The sequence below is a fragment of the Lathamus discolor genome, chromosome 21 (assembly GCF_037157495.1).
Source record: "Lathamus discolor isolate bLatDis1 chromosome 21, bLatDis1.hap1, whole genome shotgun sequence".
Lineage (NCBI taxonomy): Eukaryota > Metazoa > Chordata > Aves > Psittaciformes > Psittacidae > Lathamus > Lathamus discolor.
In genome coordinates this window covers 1362787-1379960 of record NC_088904.1, presented here as the reverse complement: position 1 = coordinate 1379960, position 17174 = coordinate 1362787, and the positions used below count along the sequence as shown (strand labels likewise).

Below are 17174 nucleotides of genomic sequence, written 5' to 3'. Positions count from 1 at the left end.
ATTAGCACCTCCCAGTGTCCCTGCAGCGGAGGCTGAGGTCTGCAGGACATTCCTCCGGTTCTCAGTAGTTCCCAACATGGCTCCCTTGGGCCGTCTCCTGGTGTATTATGTCAGAGAGAATGGAGAAGGGGTCACAGACAGCCTGCAGTTCACAGTGAAGTCGTCCTTTGAAAATCAGGTATTGGCACTATTGCTAGTGGAGAGGAAGGGCTGGTGTCTTGTTAATCTTCGTAGTTTTATGTGCTGATTCTCAGTTGAGATCATGGGATTTGATGTTCAATTCCTAGGTTGCAGTGGTGCTCTCAGCAAATGAGACCAGACCTGGTGATGTTGTGAACATCAAGGTCAGAGCTGCAAAGTCAAGCTGTGTCTGCATTGCCACTGTGGATAAGAGCGTCTATTTGCTGAAGACCGGTTTTCAGCTGACAGCCAGTCAGGTAAAAGGAAACTTAAGACACTGATGCCCTTTTCTTAATACAGCTATCTGCATTTCACCTTTGGTAGGTAGCCTTCATACCTAAGGACAGCAGTCTCTCCCCTTTCCCTGCAGGTTTTTCAAGAGCTTGCAGAGTATGATGTATCTGATGCTTTTGGAGCTCCAAAGGAAGAAGGGCACTTCTGGTGGCCAGGCATGTCCTCCCGTAGACGCCGTAGATCTTCTGTCTTTCCCTGGCACTGGGACATCACCAAGGATGCTCGCTTCGCGTTCACAGTAGGAAGAATCAGCCTCACTTCTCTATGGAGTGTCTTCTTTACTTTTATGTTTGCAGATAATTTTCAGCTCCATATGCCATTCTTTTTTCCCCACGCTCTATTTCCATTAGCTTCTTGCCTTCCTTTTGATTAAAATGATTGTTACCTGATGTATTTGAAGGGTTCTGCTTGTTGGCCTCCTTCTTGCCTCCCTACAGTTGCACAGTGCAGTCCATCCACCCTTTCAGACTCTGCTGCCACCCCAGCTCTTTGCCTTCCCCATGGCTGTAGCACATAATCTCTGTTCCCTGATTGCCTGAAACCGTAAGGCCGTGCCATGTGAAAGGCTTGCTATATATGTTTTATATTCTTTACATAGGCTTCTACTGCTTGCAACTCCTAAAGATAGACTGGTCTAGATAACCAGTGTCACAGGTCTAATATTTTGTGTTCCTTCCGTTTTTAAGTCCACATAACTGCTAATAATAACAATGATCCTGGCTTCCTTCTCATCCTCTGCCTCTTTATTCTTTGTCCTTTCTGCAATTTCAGCTGAATTGTTCTATTATGTGTTCTTAAACCCCATAGTCTTCTGCATATTCTCCCGATGCCTCAACTTTTTAATCGTAAACTAAACCCCCAACTGCCCACTGCTTCAGTCAATGCTGTTTCTCTCCCTGTTGTCTTGTGAGGTTTTGTTCTGATGGGTTGTTTTCTTTCTTAGAGGCATAAACATGTTCTGTACATATGTTACTAGCTGGTACGTATGCATCGCTCTACACCTGATCTGTAATAATTGGATGTGTATGTAAAGAGAACAAAGCTCATGCTGCCTTTGGTGTCTGGAAACTGCTGTCTCTTATGAATAAGTGCATTTAGGGGACAGAGCTGGCAGACAGCTTTCTTAGGAATTCTACAGTTTTCCTGTGAAGCTTTGTGGACAGTTTCCATTTTGCTTGGCATTCCTGGGAGCACAGGACTGGTGATGTCTGATGGGAGAGCTGCCTGCTAACTGCAGCAGAACACACTGGAAGCTTTTAAGAAGGATAAAAAGCTGTAATGTAATGTTCTAGGGGAAAAATATGTGTAATAATTTTTCACCTGTAACTGCCTGGCAGTTACACGTACCCAGAAATGTTAGATATTGGTTTAAATGCATTTTCCAAGCAAACAAGAGCTTTCACATAAGGCTTCTTCCTATGAAGTGTCCACATATTTTCACATTAACAAACATTTTTATATTAAGTTTTTAAAAATCCTCAAGTTTCAATTGAAATTTGCCCTGGAAATGTTGGTACAGGCTTGGGGGATTCTTGTCTGAAAAGCTTTTATTTCTCTTGTTTTAATTCTCTTGTTTTAATTCTCTTATCTTTTTCTTTTCTTTTTTTCCCTTGCTGGTTTTTGTTTTGTGGTCTTCACTTTTACTGTTTAGGAAACTGGCTTGGTTGTAATGACCGATATAGTCAGCTTAAACCACAGACAGAATGGAGGCATGTACACAGATGAGGCCGTCCCAGCTTTTCAGCCACATACTGGGACGTTGGTAGCTACAATGCATTCTAAAGTAGCGCCAAGGTAACGTTTTTGCTGTAATGCATATATGGTCTATGATACTCAGAGCTATTTTTTCTATACTGTCATCTGTTTTCCACTTCCATGCCCTCAGGAAATTGCTTGTTTTAGACAAGGGGGGTGTGTGGGGAGACTCTTGATAGACCCAACAAAAATTATAAGTGAGACTACTTCCTTAAATTTAAATTAATTATTGAAAAATGCAAAGTAATATTCTTCCAAGTGATCACTTGAATCTCTGTTTTCTGCGAATGAGTTGCTGCTTCTCAATATGTGCGAGTTGGCCCTGGTTTTGCGGAGTTGCCCATTGCTTGGGGTTTTGACCATTTACCTGATGGTCAAAAGAACTACAATGGGGGAGTGTGAAGCACTCTGGCTGATGCTGCAGCTCCCTTTAGGTTCTGAGCCACCTGGTGGCCTCTCTTAGCAGAGTGAGGTTTGGAGGTTAGTTAAGAAAAAGTTAACGAATCATCACAGGTGTAGAAAAACAACTGAATTATGAAGATATGAGAGACCAGAACAATTCCAGGAGAAGAAACAGAAGGAATATGAAGTAGCGGTTGGGGTAACTGCTGTTGGTAAAGTCCGTGTTGTGATCTCATGGGAAGTCACATGTTTCCTTTGATTTCTTTTGGTGAAAGAATTTGGATCATAAAACTATTTTTCCTTAAAAACCAACATAAATAATATTATTTATACTAATTTCTTTAGATTCTTATTGATGTTTCCAGACTGTTTGATGTGTGTGTGCACAATGGGATCATTTGGAAAGATGATTTAACATGTGTCAAGAATGATACACCCATTCCCTTTGTAATGAATCTATACTAGCTAGAGTTTGGTGGGTCATGTGAGCTGCATTCAGGTGATAACAATGATTTATCAGTTACTGTTAAAACTGTCTTATTAAAAGAATTCATTGCCAAGGACTTATTTCTTGTTCTAGCAGAGCAGAGAAGAGAAAAAGAACCTTCTTTCCTGAAACATGGATTTGGCACTGCCTCAATGTCAGGTATTGACAAGGAATTCCTTTAATTATATCCAGAGGGTTGCATCCTCTTCAATTTATGGAAAACAAAGCTCTTTAAAACCTACTGGAGTTACGTTGGCACCTTCTGATACTTCTTTCTTCTTGCTCCTTTTCTTCATTACTGCTTTAATCAATAGTCTTTCTTTGTAACATTTCATCTGGCCTTGAAGTGTATTCACTTTCATAGAGCTGAATCTGCCAGTTGTGAATACACTGCAACCCATGTGTGATTCACCATGGTGTCAAGAGCAGAGGAGTATCTTCAGGGAAGAAAAAGAGCAGTGGTTTGGTTCAACACATTTCAAGGTCTTACTCTGTTATGGAAATGGTGCATCAACAAGTTATTGAGGAACAAGTGGGGCTATAAGTTTGCTGTGTGTGAGGAGATGGAAGCAGAATAGCTGCTTCTGTAAATGCTGCTATAGCCCAAGCATGCACTGGTGAGTATTCTATTTTAAATCGCACAGAGCCCTTCTTTCTCTTCCAGCTGATGTAACCTTAATTTACTGCCTCATAAATCATGGTTTCCACTGGGTTACAATTGGAACTAAAACCAAACTGAATAAAACAGATAACTAATCTCTTCCAGAAGCAGCGCATCAGGATAATTTGAAGCAATTATTAAAAGGCTTCTCCAGGTTTGCAAGTAAACTTCATTCTCAAGGAATGGTTATAAATTAAATTTGACAAGAACTTGCAGCAAGTGTATTCAAATCTGTTCAATTGAGCGTGAAATACGCTTTGTAGAAATACACAGAGAATTCCAGAAGTGCCCGTTTGGGCCTCAGCAAGAGGGGCCAGTTAATTATAAGTGGGCGAGTGTGGAATAAAAAGTTGCAGATTGCATTTTCTCCACTTCATTTCATTAGGAACAACTGAGTTGAGCATTCCTTGATTTCCACTCTCTTGAACAGGAAGAATTTTTGGGTTTCTTCTACCGTTTATAATTATAATACACAATCCTAAAAAAACCAACAAAAAAACCAGCCCAGAAACAAAAGCCTAATGTCAACTTCCCAAACCAATTCTAAAAATTCCTAGAGCCTGGCTGGAGGGTCTAATGGCTGGAAATGTGTGTGTACTTTGGCCCCCCGCCCAGGAAAGTAAGCGCCCTCATGTGTGAAAATAATGTTAATGCTGGTTATGGGCTGAAATCCCAGTGGAAAGAACATCAGCTGCAACAAATTGTCCGGTTAAACAGGCTGGAATACTGCCAGTTCTGTAGCGAGGACACCCTTCTGCTTACTCTTCAGGGCTGAAGTTTATTGCAGGTACCAGCTACCTAACTGCAGTTAGGATGAAGACCTAAATATTAAGAAACTAGTGTGCTTAAAAGAAATGAAAATGACTTGGTGCTGTCAGGCCAAGTGCATTTCCCAGGATCTCTGCTCTAGTTTGAGCTGGGGAACCACATTGATGGGCCACAGTGCTTGCTTAACCTAGCACTGTTCAAAGGCATAATGGTCTCTAGGATTTTATCCAACTACTTAATTTCATCCCGTTCCTACTGTAATTTCAATACACAGACCAGCACCTGACATGCTGCTTACTTAATGCTAGTTGCAAGTGATTCCCTGTTCTCTTTGGCAGTAATGTGTCTGGAGAAGCACAGCTGCATGTGGAAGTGCCAGACTCCATCACTACCTGGATCACAGAAGCTGTGGGGCTGTCAGAGGAGCAGGGGTTGGGCATTGCCACTCAAACAGAACTGAAGACATTTAAACCTTTCTTCATCGAGTTCACATTGCCCTACCACGTCATCCGGGGGGAACAGACCAAAATCCCACTGACTGTCTACAACTACTTAGCTGTCTGTGTAGAGGTAACAGCCCTCTTTACTCCTGTTGCCAAGTTACTAAATCCTGGTTTATCATCAGAATTTCCTGAAGTGATCTAAAAGTTGCAGTAGATAAGGTCTAGAGATAACTTAGTGATAAGCTCAGATAAAAATACTGCTTTTCAATATGAATCAACGTCAAGCTTTATTTAGTTTTAGCTTGACACAGCTCTAGTAGTCTGAAGTGTCTTGCAACACTTCAGAAATACAAATATTGAACACTCTAGGGATGACAACTGGGGAGCTTGTCCCGAACTGCAGAGAAGAATGCCCTTCCGAATCAGAAAGCTGCTGAAAGGGTTTATTTTGAAAGAGGTTTTTTCCAGTAAATCCTGTTTCCTTAGATGTTTTCTTCTCAAACACATTATCTGTCTAGCTCTAGCAGTGTCAGTCTGAACTACTTGTAGAATTGCAGAGCTTAAAATAACACTGTCTGTCAAATACATTACTGGAAGGGTTGAAGAATGAATAATCTGCGCATATTATGATTTTTCTTAAGCATTTTGTGGGTTTCAGTTTTGGGTTGTGAGTTGGTTTTTGCAGCTGAAACTTGCATTCCAAAATTTTCACAGGTCCACGTGAAGATTTCTGTTCCAAAAGGCATAAAGTTTGTTGGGCATCCTGGGAAACACCATCTGACAAGAAAGAAGTGCGTTGCCCCTGGGGAAGCTAAACCCACCTCTATCGTTTTGTCCTTCAATGAGCTTGGACTGAGCAACATCACTGGTAGTATAGATATAAAATTAGCTTGCTGCTTGAAGGAGTTTTACAAGTGTTCCTTTGTATTCCTCTTTCAGAAGAAAATTCTTACTACCTTCGTACCCCAAAGTGGAATCATTCATTCCACTCACTGCCAACTTTGCTCTTCAACCTCATTTGTTTCTTAGAAACAGCTTCTCTAACTGTAATGAGCTGAAGAGTCTGTCTGAACAAACTTCAGGAGATTCCCTGTTGTGTGATATGTGGTCATGTAAGGTTTGGACGTCTTACCTCTGCCTGAAAAGATCAGTTGCCATTGTTTAAAAGAGAGTAACAAGAAATTCTATATATCTTTCAACCTGGCAATCACTGTAAAAACCGTGCAACACTAGAAACTACGAAAAAGAATCTCTGTTGCCCTGTGACTGTCCAAAGAGTGTCCGGTTTTAGATGTGACCATTCAAATAAGGAATCAAGGTGATATAAGAGAGCTGTAATTACAAACCACTCAGTATACTGTTAATCAACTGTATCCTAATTCATTTAGATCATCACCTGAATTCCTGAAGATCTTCCTATCCCAAAATCTCTGCTTCTTTCCCCTTCTGTTTCTTAGCAAAAGCTTTTGCTTACGGTGGAACCAGCTGCTGTCAGGATGGGATGCAGACCTTAAAGAATGGGAAGCATTCAGAGGACAATTATCTGGACAGAAGGACCCCAGTGGCAGTGGATTATGTTCGCAGCAGTGTTATTATTGAAGTAAGAAAATAGGAATTTGTAATAATTCACAAAAACAATTGTAACTGCTTGGCCAAATCATGGAAGTTTTTAGGTAGTCAATGGTATGTGAACAGGTTTATAGGAATCTACAAGTTGATCTAAGTTTATATTCCTGGAAATGATCAGTTTTAGGGGTGCATTTACAGAAAGAGCCTGTTGGATTCTGAGTTCCTGCCTGTGAATCTTCAGTACTATTCAGAAGAAAAAGGGGTAGAAATTTTCTCAGATAAGTTTGCTCTGTGCATCTAACCAATGTGCTGCAATGTGAGATTTGTGGTTAGCATCTCTCTAGCAAATGGAATCTAGCATAAGAACTTTTCTATAAAGGATATAAACCACTGTACAGCAGCAGAATATTGTTTCTGTGTTTTGTAAGTAAAACTGCATAGCTGTTACTGCTAATCCAAGCACTGTGTTTTTATGTATGGATTTCTGTCTTTATATAGCCAGAGGGACTGTCCAGAGAATACACCTATAGTGTGTTCTTCTGCCCAAATGGTAAGTTCATGATTTGAATGAGATATTAAGTTTGTTTGATTTTAGTTATAAATAGAAATATGTGGCATCATCTCATGGGGAAAAAATAATAATAAAACCTCTTTGTTTCCATTTCTGTGTGATTGATGAGTTCTGGGGTTTAGAAAGAACTCCTGAATAAAGAGTCTTTCTTCCCTGGCTGGCTAATTATGAATTTGCTCTAACTGCCCAAGTGATTTCTGGAAATGGCAATTGAATTCCTTTACTTTCGGAACAGGTTCAGCATTCAGCACTGTGGACAGTAACTGTGACTGTGCTGCGTTTGCAGTTGATGTGTTAAAATTCAGTTCTGGAATCAAGTATGTGCTTTCTGCCTAAGATTTGGATAGCTCGGAGTTAACTCCAGTAGTTAAACAGAGATGCTTTTGACCACTAGATTAGAACTGAAAAATCACTTACAGACTTCATAAGAATTCCAGCTCAGCAGTTTGAATTGAAGGATCTTCTGTATTAGAAGATGAGAAGAAACATCCATGTGTACTTTTATAGTTTGCTTAAGAGAGGATGGAAAAAGGAACATGTACTTAGAAGAAGTCTGTTTAAATTTTAGTAGTTAGGTATGGGTTGATTTGAAGTATTGTGGGTTAAGCTCTAATTCTTACAACATTCCATTCTTTTTTTGACTAGAGAAAATACACATTTCTACACCTAACAAATATGAGTACCAATACATGCAGAAACCTGCCCAGATGACACACTTTGACATCGCTGTGAAAGCACACAATGATGCTCACCTGGCCTTGTCCTCTGGTCCTCATGACATGGCAGAGATGACAGAGATTGTTATTGGTGGACATCAAAATACTAAAACATGGATTTCTATAAGCAAAATGGGTGAGCCGGTGGCCAGCAAGGACACAGCTGGTATCCTTTCCTGGGATGAATTCCGCAGCTTCTGGATCAGCTGGAAAAATGGAATTATCCAGGTAGTGAATTTATCTATGAAATGATCTGGAAGTCTCTTGCTTTCTTAAATAGAGTTTGAGCACACATGTGGCAGATTTCTATTAGGCTTGCTTAGGAAGGTGAAAGCTGCATTCCTGTTGCTTTTTCTACATTAAGTCTTGATCGGGCTGTTTTAATCAGAACACTTCTGCTTGCCAAATGATGTTCTCAGTCTCTGGTGTTTTTAGTGCTAAGTGTGCTCAATGCTGTGGAGGTCAAGCCTTTGGAATTCTCATTAAAATTCCTTGGATTGTTTCATGGGTGGGAAAGAGAAAGGTACTGATCCATGTACAGTGTTCTCTGGTGCACACATAAGTTACTAGGTCCAAGAATACATGGCAGATTGACTTCATACATGTGGGTTCTTGGAACTGCATGGTTTTTTGTTCCTTTCAGGTTGGCCATGGTACTCGGGTGCTAAATGAGTCTATTATTGTGGAGTGGACAGTCCCCAAACAGCTTGAGGTGAAGTACATTGGCTTTTCCACAGGCTGGGGGTCAATGGGAGAGTTTAAAATTTGGAGAAAAGAAGAGACTGATGAAAATCACAATGAAGCATTTACTCTTGGAGTTCCCCACAACATAATTCCAGGATCAGAAAGAGCTACGGCTTCAATAATAGGTATCAATTATGAGGAGGTATCACTAGGTACCAATTATCAAATATGAAAAGATACTCCAGCTGTTACTCGCTTCTGACCAGTATTTGAGTAATAGACACCAGCTAAGACAGTCATAGGTTGTCACAAAGGTGTATGCTGCTTAATTCTGGGACAAATAATTGTTTGGGGGATTTTTGGTAACTTGTTTGAACCCTGTTTGAGTCGACAGTGTCTTAAAGTTGATACCACCTGAGGGCTTTGCAGAGGCACTGTCTCTTAGAATCCATAGTATTCATTTCATAATCAAAAATTGTGCTGTGTTTAAACCCAGAGTCTAAATTGGGGAGTCATGGACAATGAAACTCTGAAATGTGACATTTCTTTATTCCAGCAAGAGCTTGAAAGGCTAAGACTAGCATTTGAAGGACTTTCAATTTATGATGTAGCCTCTTTAAGATGACTATCTGTAGCTAGCAGAATTTAGTGTAGTCAGGTGGATTTTAACTGTAAGACATCAAAAGGAAGTAAAGCATTTCCTTGCTGCTGAACATACTGCCTCTTTTTCAAACAGGAGACGTGATGGGTCCTACCCTGAACAACTTGGACAATCTTTTGCGATTACCATTTGGATGTGGGGAGCAGAACATGATCCATTTTGCTCCTAATGTTTTTGTCCTGAAATACCTGCAGAAAACCAAACAACTCAGTCATGAGGTGGAGAGCGAAGCTACTGATTACCTTGTTCAAGGTAACTTCATTACACTTACAATCACTAGCATCACATTGTCTTTTCTAATCAACAGTGTCCCAGGCGATAAAGATTCATCATTTCTTGTAGGATAATCTCACAGGTGAACAGATTTTGACGGCAAGATGTTTACCCTTGCTTTGTAGCCAGCATTTCCCTTCAATAACTCCTATTTTACATGCTTATTGCTTTATGTTTTCTCTTTTTTTTCCCTTAGGCAGCTTATTTCTATGTTTAAACATTCCAGAAAGTCCAGAGTAGTTACTCTAGAGCCATATAACAAAGGCTTTTATGTGTCCTTTCAGCGTCCTGTCCTACCTCACTAAACAGCTCAAAGCCATCTATCTTTTTATGCATTGTTTCTCTCAGCATTTATTTGGGAAGAGCCACATGCAGAATAGTTTTATAACGAAATACAATTCTCAGGACAAGTCAGTGATCATTTGAAAACGAGAATGACCCAAAGGGACAAAGCTGTGCGTATGAGTCAGACAATAGTCATGTCATGAAATCAGAGGTGACAGGATTAGGTGGTTCTCCTCTGCGAATATAAATCTTAAGTGTAATGTGTAATCTATTTCTTGTATTCAGCAGCAAAAGCCCAGTGCTGCTTCCTTTGCCTGGCTACAGACATTTCACTTGTCATTTCTTGTGCTTGCTGATAGCAGTAAGACAAGGGGGATTTTTTCCTAGTCCAGGTCAGTGTTTCCTTTGCAATATTATTTGCTTTTATTTCTTTTTCACAAATCTGCAAACCCGCCAGGTTTTTGGCTCCAAACTCTGCCTGGTGATTAACCCTTACAGAAGAAACCCGCAAGAGCTTTAAACTTTTCTGTGTGTGTTGGAGCCCTGCCAAGTATAAGGTTTTAGATGGGAAAGTCTGTTTGCTTACTCTGAAGGCTTTTGTGACTTACCAAGCCAGAACACTTTTTCATCGCTTAGTCATCCATCGTAGAAAGTGCTGCTACCCAACAGTTTCCATATCCTGCTCTTTAGAAGTGGTGTGAGCTAAACTAGGCAGTAATTTTTCTGCTTTCCCAAATGCAGTTCTACAAAAGCAGGTGAACAGGGGAAATCTAGAAAGCTGAACCTCTCCTGAGCCCAAGCAGCTAGGGAATTGCTTAGAACCAGAAGATTTCAGGAGCAAGAGAGACATAAAGTCTGTTCCACTACCAACCTAGCAAGCAATGAGGAATAAATGTAAGAGCAATGAAGCATAAGTCAACTCAAAATGAACATTCAAATGAAAGAACAGAGGAAATAAGACTGATGCAAAAATATGAGTAGTTAAATTGTCCATCTGATGCATTGGAAAGCAACACTTAGGAAAAGTTTAAGGGAAAAGTGCTTTTCTTCTACATAACTTACTAGTGAGCAATCTCATGCTTTCTGCCACATACTTGTATATAGCCCACAACCCCCAGACGAAGATGTTTTTACTACAAGACCATCATTAATCTCTAGAGCTCTGTTCCTCCCATTTTTCAAACCATTCTTTCAGTATTCCCTAAGACTACTGGAAGGCTGTAGAGCAACAGGGAGAAGTGTAGGAGTCACGGGCAGTCCTTGCTCAGGGGTTGCCTGTATCTGGAGAGGTCAACAAAGAAACATTCTGGAAATGAAAAAGTAATCCATTCCAATAAAAATGCCATGCAGTATGGAAGAAAATGTCTACTCGTGTCAGAGAATTCGGTGAGCACTGAGTGTCTTTGACACAGTCTTCTTGCAGGTTTGACATATCTCCACATCAGAAATACCCATTCCGAAGGGTTTGGTTCTGGTGGGCTTTGTCAATGGGTGTGTTCTGTATTGCTCAATAGAGAGGAGCTCCCTTTATTAGGAGGGGCTGTGCATGGTTGTAAGACAAACAGGTTTGAGAAGCAAATTATTTTCCTAATAGGAAAAGCATTTTCACTATTTTCAGTCTCAAAAGACATTTCAGCAGAGAGTTCTTCTCTTCAGCATTTAACATGGAAAAGAAACGTCCATCTGCACGGTGCTTTCAGGAAACTGGATGGAGAATGGCTGTATGCTTAAACAAAAACCTTTCTTTTAATACTGCATCTTTTCAGAGGGATATCCCATTTTTAACAGGAGTTGTAGTCTTCCAGATGTTTGCCTGAATGGATTTCTGACTAAGCTACAGTGTACGTACACAGAGCTGGCTCTATCCCTCACAGCAAAATGAGAGATTGCCTCGGGCAGCAGAATCCCTTACACTAGTGCCAGATGGTCTGAGTCCTCATTCACTTGAAATACTTGTTTTCCTCTATGTGAGGATTTTGGACTCCCCCAATTCTTTTGTGACTTCCAGGCTACCAGCGCCAGCTGACCTACAAGAGACAAGATGGTTCATACAGTGCTTTTGGCGAGAGGGACTCCTCGGGGAGCATGTGGTGAGTTGCTATTTAAAACAGAGTTAGAAACTTCAGTGTTTGCTAAATGGGAAAAATACACAGTTGGCAAGGAAAGAAGAGTAATTTTCCAGCTTCCATCATGGTATCACACACAGTGGATAATAGAAATCATACTTGATGACCATAGACTTACTGTTTCAATGCTGCTGAGTGTTCATACTACACTAGTAGGTGTATTATAGCCGTTTTAAGACTGAGGGGCAGTTAAGATAGTCACACCTGCTTGTATGCCCAGGCTTTAGGCCTTTAGAATCGTATTTGGTCTACTGGAATTGGAGTAGCGATACATGGGGCATTTAAGCACCTAATTGCACTAGGGTCTGGAGCTTCACCTGAAGCATGTGCAGAGAAACTTGTCTCTGGAAGTGGCAGAGGCTTCTACGAGGGTAGGAAAAAAACCCACCACCAAAATCAACCCCAAAGAAGTCTTTCTCCCAAGTGCTTTATATCCCATCATGGATGAAATGGAACGGTGCAGATTTATGCCCTGAGAATTGAGATGCAGAACCTTTCAGAGTCAAACAACATGAAAGCAAGAAGCTGAGAAATCAGCTCATCTCACTGATGTCCCCCTTAGGGAACCACAGCCTTTAAGGTTGTACTACATCACATCAACGTATTAGTTGACTGTAATGGTTCACATGTAGCAGATTCTGGTCTTCATTCATTCGCTTGTGCTGTCATTTGTCTTCTCCATCTGCTCTTTATTTTGCTTTAAACTGATTTTCTTCATGAACTCATCCAAGGGGAGGTACCACTTCAATGATGCTGCTGCCTCACTGTTTCTAAGATTGTAAACTTTGATCTGGCATCTCCCAGTCCCTAGATGTAAAATATGGTGACACAGGATTACTTAACACTTGAAAAATCCCCTGCCAGGCAGCATGCTTTCTACCCTCCCATTCCTCAGAGGCTTGTAAATGGAATGATTCAATTTCCAAAGCTGGCCAGAGTTCACACTTGTTGCATGTCAGAGGTTTAGAATTCCAGAAACACTCCTGTTGCTTTCTTAAGACTTAATTCTGTATGAAGTCTACCACAGCCTCAGACTTCAGCAATGGATTTCTTTTATTTTTAGTTAAGATAGTAACAAAATTGGAAAATTTACTCCTCTCTTTTCAGGTAATTCTATGTTTATAAGGAGATTCATTCTTAATTTAAAAGCTTTAATAGTTTGGGTAACAGACAAGCACCTATAAAAGGGAACTGAATTTCGAAGTGTGTCATAACTAAGACAAATATATCTTCCTGTTACACTTGTCAGTTTAATTTGCCCCTTAATGCTGCACTTATCCACCAGTTTGGACAGTGTTCAAGTGCTTTTATTATACCATCAATGGTTTTTAACAGTATTTTGTGTTTCCCCAACAAGACTTTGAATAGTTGTGCTTTCTAAGAATGTTGTCTTCCCCTCACTGATACATTCTTCTAACTTTGTTTTCTCAGTAAAGATGCTAAATTCCTATTTACAGGCTCACGGCTTTTGTCCTCAAGTCCTTCGCACAGTCTCGTGGGTTTATTTTCATTGACCCAAAAGAGCTAACAGCTGCCAAAGACTGGATCATCCAGCATCAGAAAGAAGATGGTTCTTTTCCTGCTATGGGTAGGATCCTAAATAAGGACATTCAGGTAAGAACTATACAAACTCGAAATCATGTAATAGCTGCATTTGTGAAGTTATTAGTAAAGCATGAAGTGATGCAGTTTCCTCATGCCTAATACAAATATTACACTGGAAAGGCTACAATAGTACAAGGAGAACCAGGAGAATTTGGGTATCTGTGTGATGTCCCATGGGAATGGACACCAAGATGCAAGTCTTATAAAACACTTCAGAGTCATGTCTTGGAGTATGAAGTTCTGTGCATTGGGCGTGTTCTCAGGCTATTCCTGGGGCAGGAAGCTACAGTGTTGGGTTGGGCTCCTAAATTTCATACTCCTTATGTGCAAAGCAAAAGAAGGTCCATGATGCAAGAGCTTCTTTTCTAACATAATCTTTGTCTTGCTCAAGAGTCATTTTATCCAGCATCCTTATCTCTCAGTTTCCCCCACTGTTTTCTCTTTGTTGCCCTCCAGGGTGGAATCCATGGTAAGATCTCGCTGACAGCTTATGTGGTTGCATCTCTTCTGGAAACAGGTGTATCTTCTGAGGTAACAAAAGCTGGGTTAAAATAGCTTTCGTATTCTGCATGTTCTACAAGTTCTCTCTTTTTCTAAACTTGATTTTATTGCTGTTCACTTTCAGAAGTTGTGTACTCATTAGAATGATAGCATCCAGGTCACAGAGGCTGTTAGAAAGCCTTGAGATTAGTCGAAAGTTAAGGAATCTGTTCTGGAGTTACTCAGGGTGATCTCCCATCCTTCAGCCATCAGTTCAAGGATCATTCTACCAGAGCAAAACTCTTCCCTGCAACTCCATCCCACAATCTTTCATAGAAATGGCTGCAAAAAGTGCTTTCTGCCTTGTCATTTCAAGGTTCAGTTGCAGCCCATGCAGATACTGGTGGCTTGCTTATATATACCTAAAAGCTCTAAGTAGCTGAGTGCTAACAGCAGTTTAACCAGGGCTGCACAGGCTTCAGGGATCCAGGAAACTTTTGTGGTCTGACTTTGCTACAGTGGCCAAAATGCTACTGCTATTAGATTACAGTCTCTTTGGAGAGCTGCACTCCTGTAATATGCTGGATTGAGGACTCTGGAGGAAAATGTTTCTTTTCTTTGTAATGAAACAGAACAAGAACACTACAGAAAAAAGAATAGCTACAAAGGAATGTGCAATTACGCTGCATCGTTTTTGAAGTATGAAAAAACTGATCATTTCCAGTAGAACTGGTGTTATACTACAGAATCTAGAGATTCCTTCTTAAAAATCATGCTAAATAGAGCTTCTCTCCTCTGTTACATTTTTGCCTGCATTTAATTTCACTAGGATGGAGATGCTCAGGTGACACTATCGTTAAACGTTCCCAGTCAGACTGGGAACATGTCCACTTGCAAAGGCACTGAGCACACCATGAGCACAGTTCTTCACCAACCAAGGGCAAGAGTGGTGGTGGGCAAGGTCTGCACAGGCAGAGCTGGAGGTGTAGTAGATGTTGCAGCATGTCCTAGTGATCTGCAGTCAAACAAAAGCATTGCCCATTCAGGCAAAACCCAGTGAGTTCATGGAGCCTTTGAAACAGCCAGTGTAAAGGGCAGTGTCTATTTTAAACCCTGTAATAATCTCAGCACTTTTGATGCCTTCCCTCTAGAGCTTGATGAGTGAAACCGTACTGCTGCTGCAGGCAGATACCTCCTGACCCCCAGTTCTTGTAGGAGTGGAAGGCCTTCAATCTTACTAAAAATAAATAAATAAATAAATATAAAATCTTCCAATGCTCATAGAGTAACTTGCTGCCTTCCTGTCAGCAGTTTCCCCCCTCTTCTGAGAAGTGATGTGATGCTCTCTCTGGGCTGCTGTTTGTCAAGACAGCCCTAGCATTTTTATTTGCTGGAAGTGCAGTTTATGCCGATCTAATGGTTTTCCTAGAGGAGATTTGCAAGTGTTACTAATGATCTTAGGTAGGAAATGAGGAAAGGGAAGGTTAGTGCCACAGGGAAATCAAAGGAAACTAAATTACATCAAGTCCAATTAAATTGTTTCTATAAATTATCAGAGCCACGTTCCTAAATGGTGAGGTCATTGAGGGAGTTAATAAAACATGTTTGTTGGCTGCAGGGACCCCTGGGAACCTTGGCCTTTATTATCCTCTGGCGTCTGCTAGACGCTCCGGAGTGTCAGGAACACAATCAAACATACAGTAGAGAGTTCACTTCTGCTCTGTTCATCTGCTGCCTTGCAGAGGCATGAAATTTCCTCAGCTTTAGGGGGGAATAAATGTGACTCAGATTTAGTCTGCATCATTCTTGCTCTGCTGTTTGCTCCTTTTTTCTTGAATTTGTGATGCATGGCTTTCGTTAGGGACAGGAAAGAGCTTCATTCTGCAGAGAGTAAAATGCATCTTTCTTGGTGTGTTTTTGGTTTGTAATGAGAAATAAAGTGATTCTAACTTTAGTCACATAGAGGCTGGTAATATGTCTGGGCTCTTTCCCCTAAATATAGGAAGAAAGAACAGCTGTTGACAAAGCAAAACACTTCTTAGAGTCCAACTTGTATTCAGCAGAAGATCCCTACACTACTGCCCTGACTGCATATGCCCTGACACTGCTACACAGTCCCTCTGCTGCTGTGATGCTGCGGAAGATGAACAGCATGGCTATTACACAAGGTACTGTGCTCCTGAGGCCAACCTGGCAATCCCTGAACTGCCAATCCTTTTAGAGGAACAAGCAAATAGCCCTTGAAACTGGAATGATATGAGTTACTGGGGAGGATGAGGTCTTCCTCACAGCACAATTTGGCTTTGTAAGGCAGGAGTTTTCCTGATTCTCTGTAGAAAGGGTACCTTAATTCCATGCACGCAGCTGATGCTGAAGGAAGGCAAACGCACCAGATGCTCTGCAGCATCTTTCCTGTCAATACGACCACGTTGCATTCCCTGATGCTGTATTTTCATCCCAAATCCAAGAATTACCTAATTTGTCACACCAAATTATTTTTGTAATTGCAAAGGGAGCCTCTTGCCCAGGAGATGCCTGTCTGAAAGGAAGGACAGTGCAGTTCAGGGCAGGAATCTGTTCTTTGAGTCAGTGCAAAAATAGAATTTGATTCTTCCCCTTTACAGAGGCTTAGCTGCACTCCTGCTATAATAACATACAGATGCCACTGTCCTGTTTTTCTAGATGGCTTTACACACTGGAGCTTGACAGGAACTCTTGTTACTGATGAAGATACCTTCATGGGATTTAATGATGGGCTCTTGCAATCAGGTACTTGTACTGCAAAGACAGAGATAAGGGAGTAGGCTGCAGCAGCAGGGCAACGAGTGCATGCGTTTATATAATTTTATATAATACAAGGGATTCTAAAAGTGGCAGCGATTTAGGAATCTAGGGATTGTACTCCCAGCTTTTATTGGCAGTCGCTGGCATTTCAGCTGATTTCCTAGACTTTAAGTATCAAAGCCACAACAACAGGGAATGATGCTATAAATTTCAAGTCACTTAAAGCCATTGACTCTTCTAACACGATATAGACGGTATTTTGATTACTTTCTTTCTCCACCCCTCCTTCCAGTTGTTTCTGCAGAAGTGGAAATGACATCTTATGCCCTTTTGACATACACACTCCTAGGAGATGTGGCCTCTGCACTCCCAGTAGTGAAATGGCTTTCACAGCAAAGAAATGCACTTGGAGGATTCTCATCTACTCAGG

At 40.9% G+C, this 17174-nt stretch overlaps 1 protein-coding gene across 1 annotated transcript in view; it reads left to right on the top strand.

Moving 5' to 3' along the window:
- CPAMD8 (C3 and PZP like alpha-2-macroglobulin domain containing 8) overlaps window positions 1-17174 on the top strand; it is a 47378-nt gene that overhangs the window by 11590 nt on the left and 18614 nt on the right. Inside the window, exons 15-32 of the mRNA XM_065699841.1 lie at window positions 6-178; window positions 288-437; window positions 551-712; window positions 2126-2268; window positions 3215-3277; window positions 4886-5117; window positions 5705-5858; window positions 6448-6590; window positions 7058-7109; window positions 7776-8074; window positions 8490-8715; window positions 9267-9443; window positions 11758-11839; window positions 13333-13489; window positions 13937-14011; window positions 15963-16128; window positions 16643-16729; window positions 17037-17173. Of these exons, the coding sequence (XP_065555913.1) occupies window positions 6-178; window positions 288-437; window positions 551-712; window positions 2126-2268; window positions 3215-3277; window positions 4886-5117; window positions 5705-5858; window positions 6448-6590; window positions 7058-7109; window positions 7776-8074; window positions 8490-8715; window positions 9267-9443; window positions 11758-11839; window positions 13333-13489; window positions 13937-14011; window positions 15963-16128; window positions 16643-16729; window positions 17037-17173 (2678 nt within the window). The remainder of the gene's footprint in view (window positions 1-5; window positions 179-287; window positions 438-550; window positions 713-2125; window positions 2269-3214; window positions 3278-4885; window positions 5118-5704; window positions 5859-6447; window positions 6591-7057; window positions 7110-7775; window positions 8075-8489; window positions 8716-9266; window positions 9444-11757; window positions 11840-13332; window positions 13490-13936; window positions 14012-15962; window positions 16129-16642; window positions 16730-17036; window position 17174) is intronic.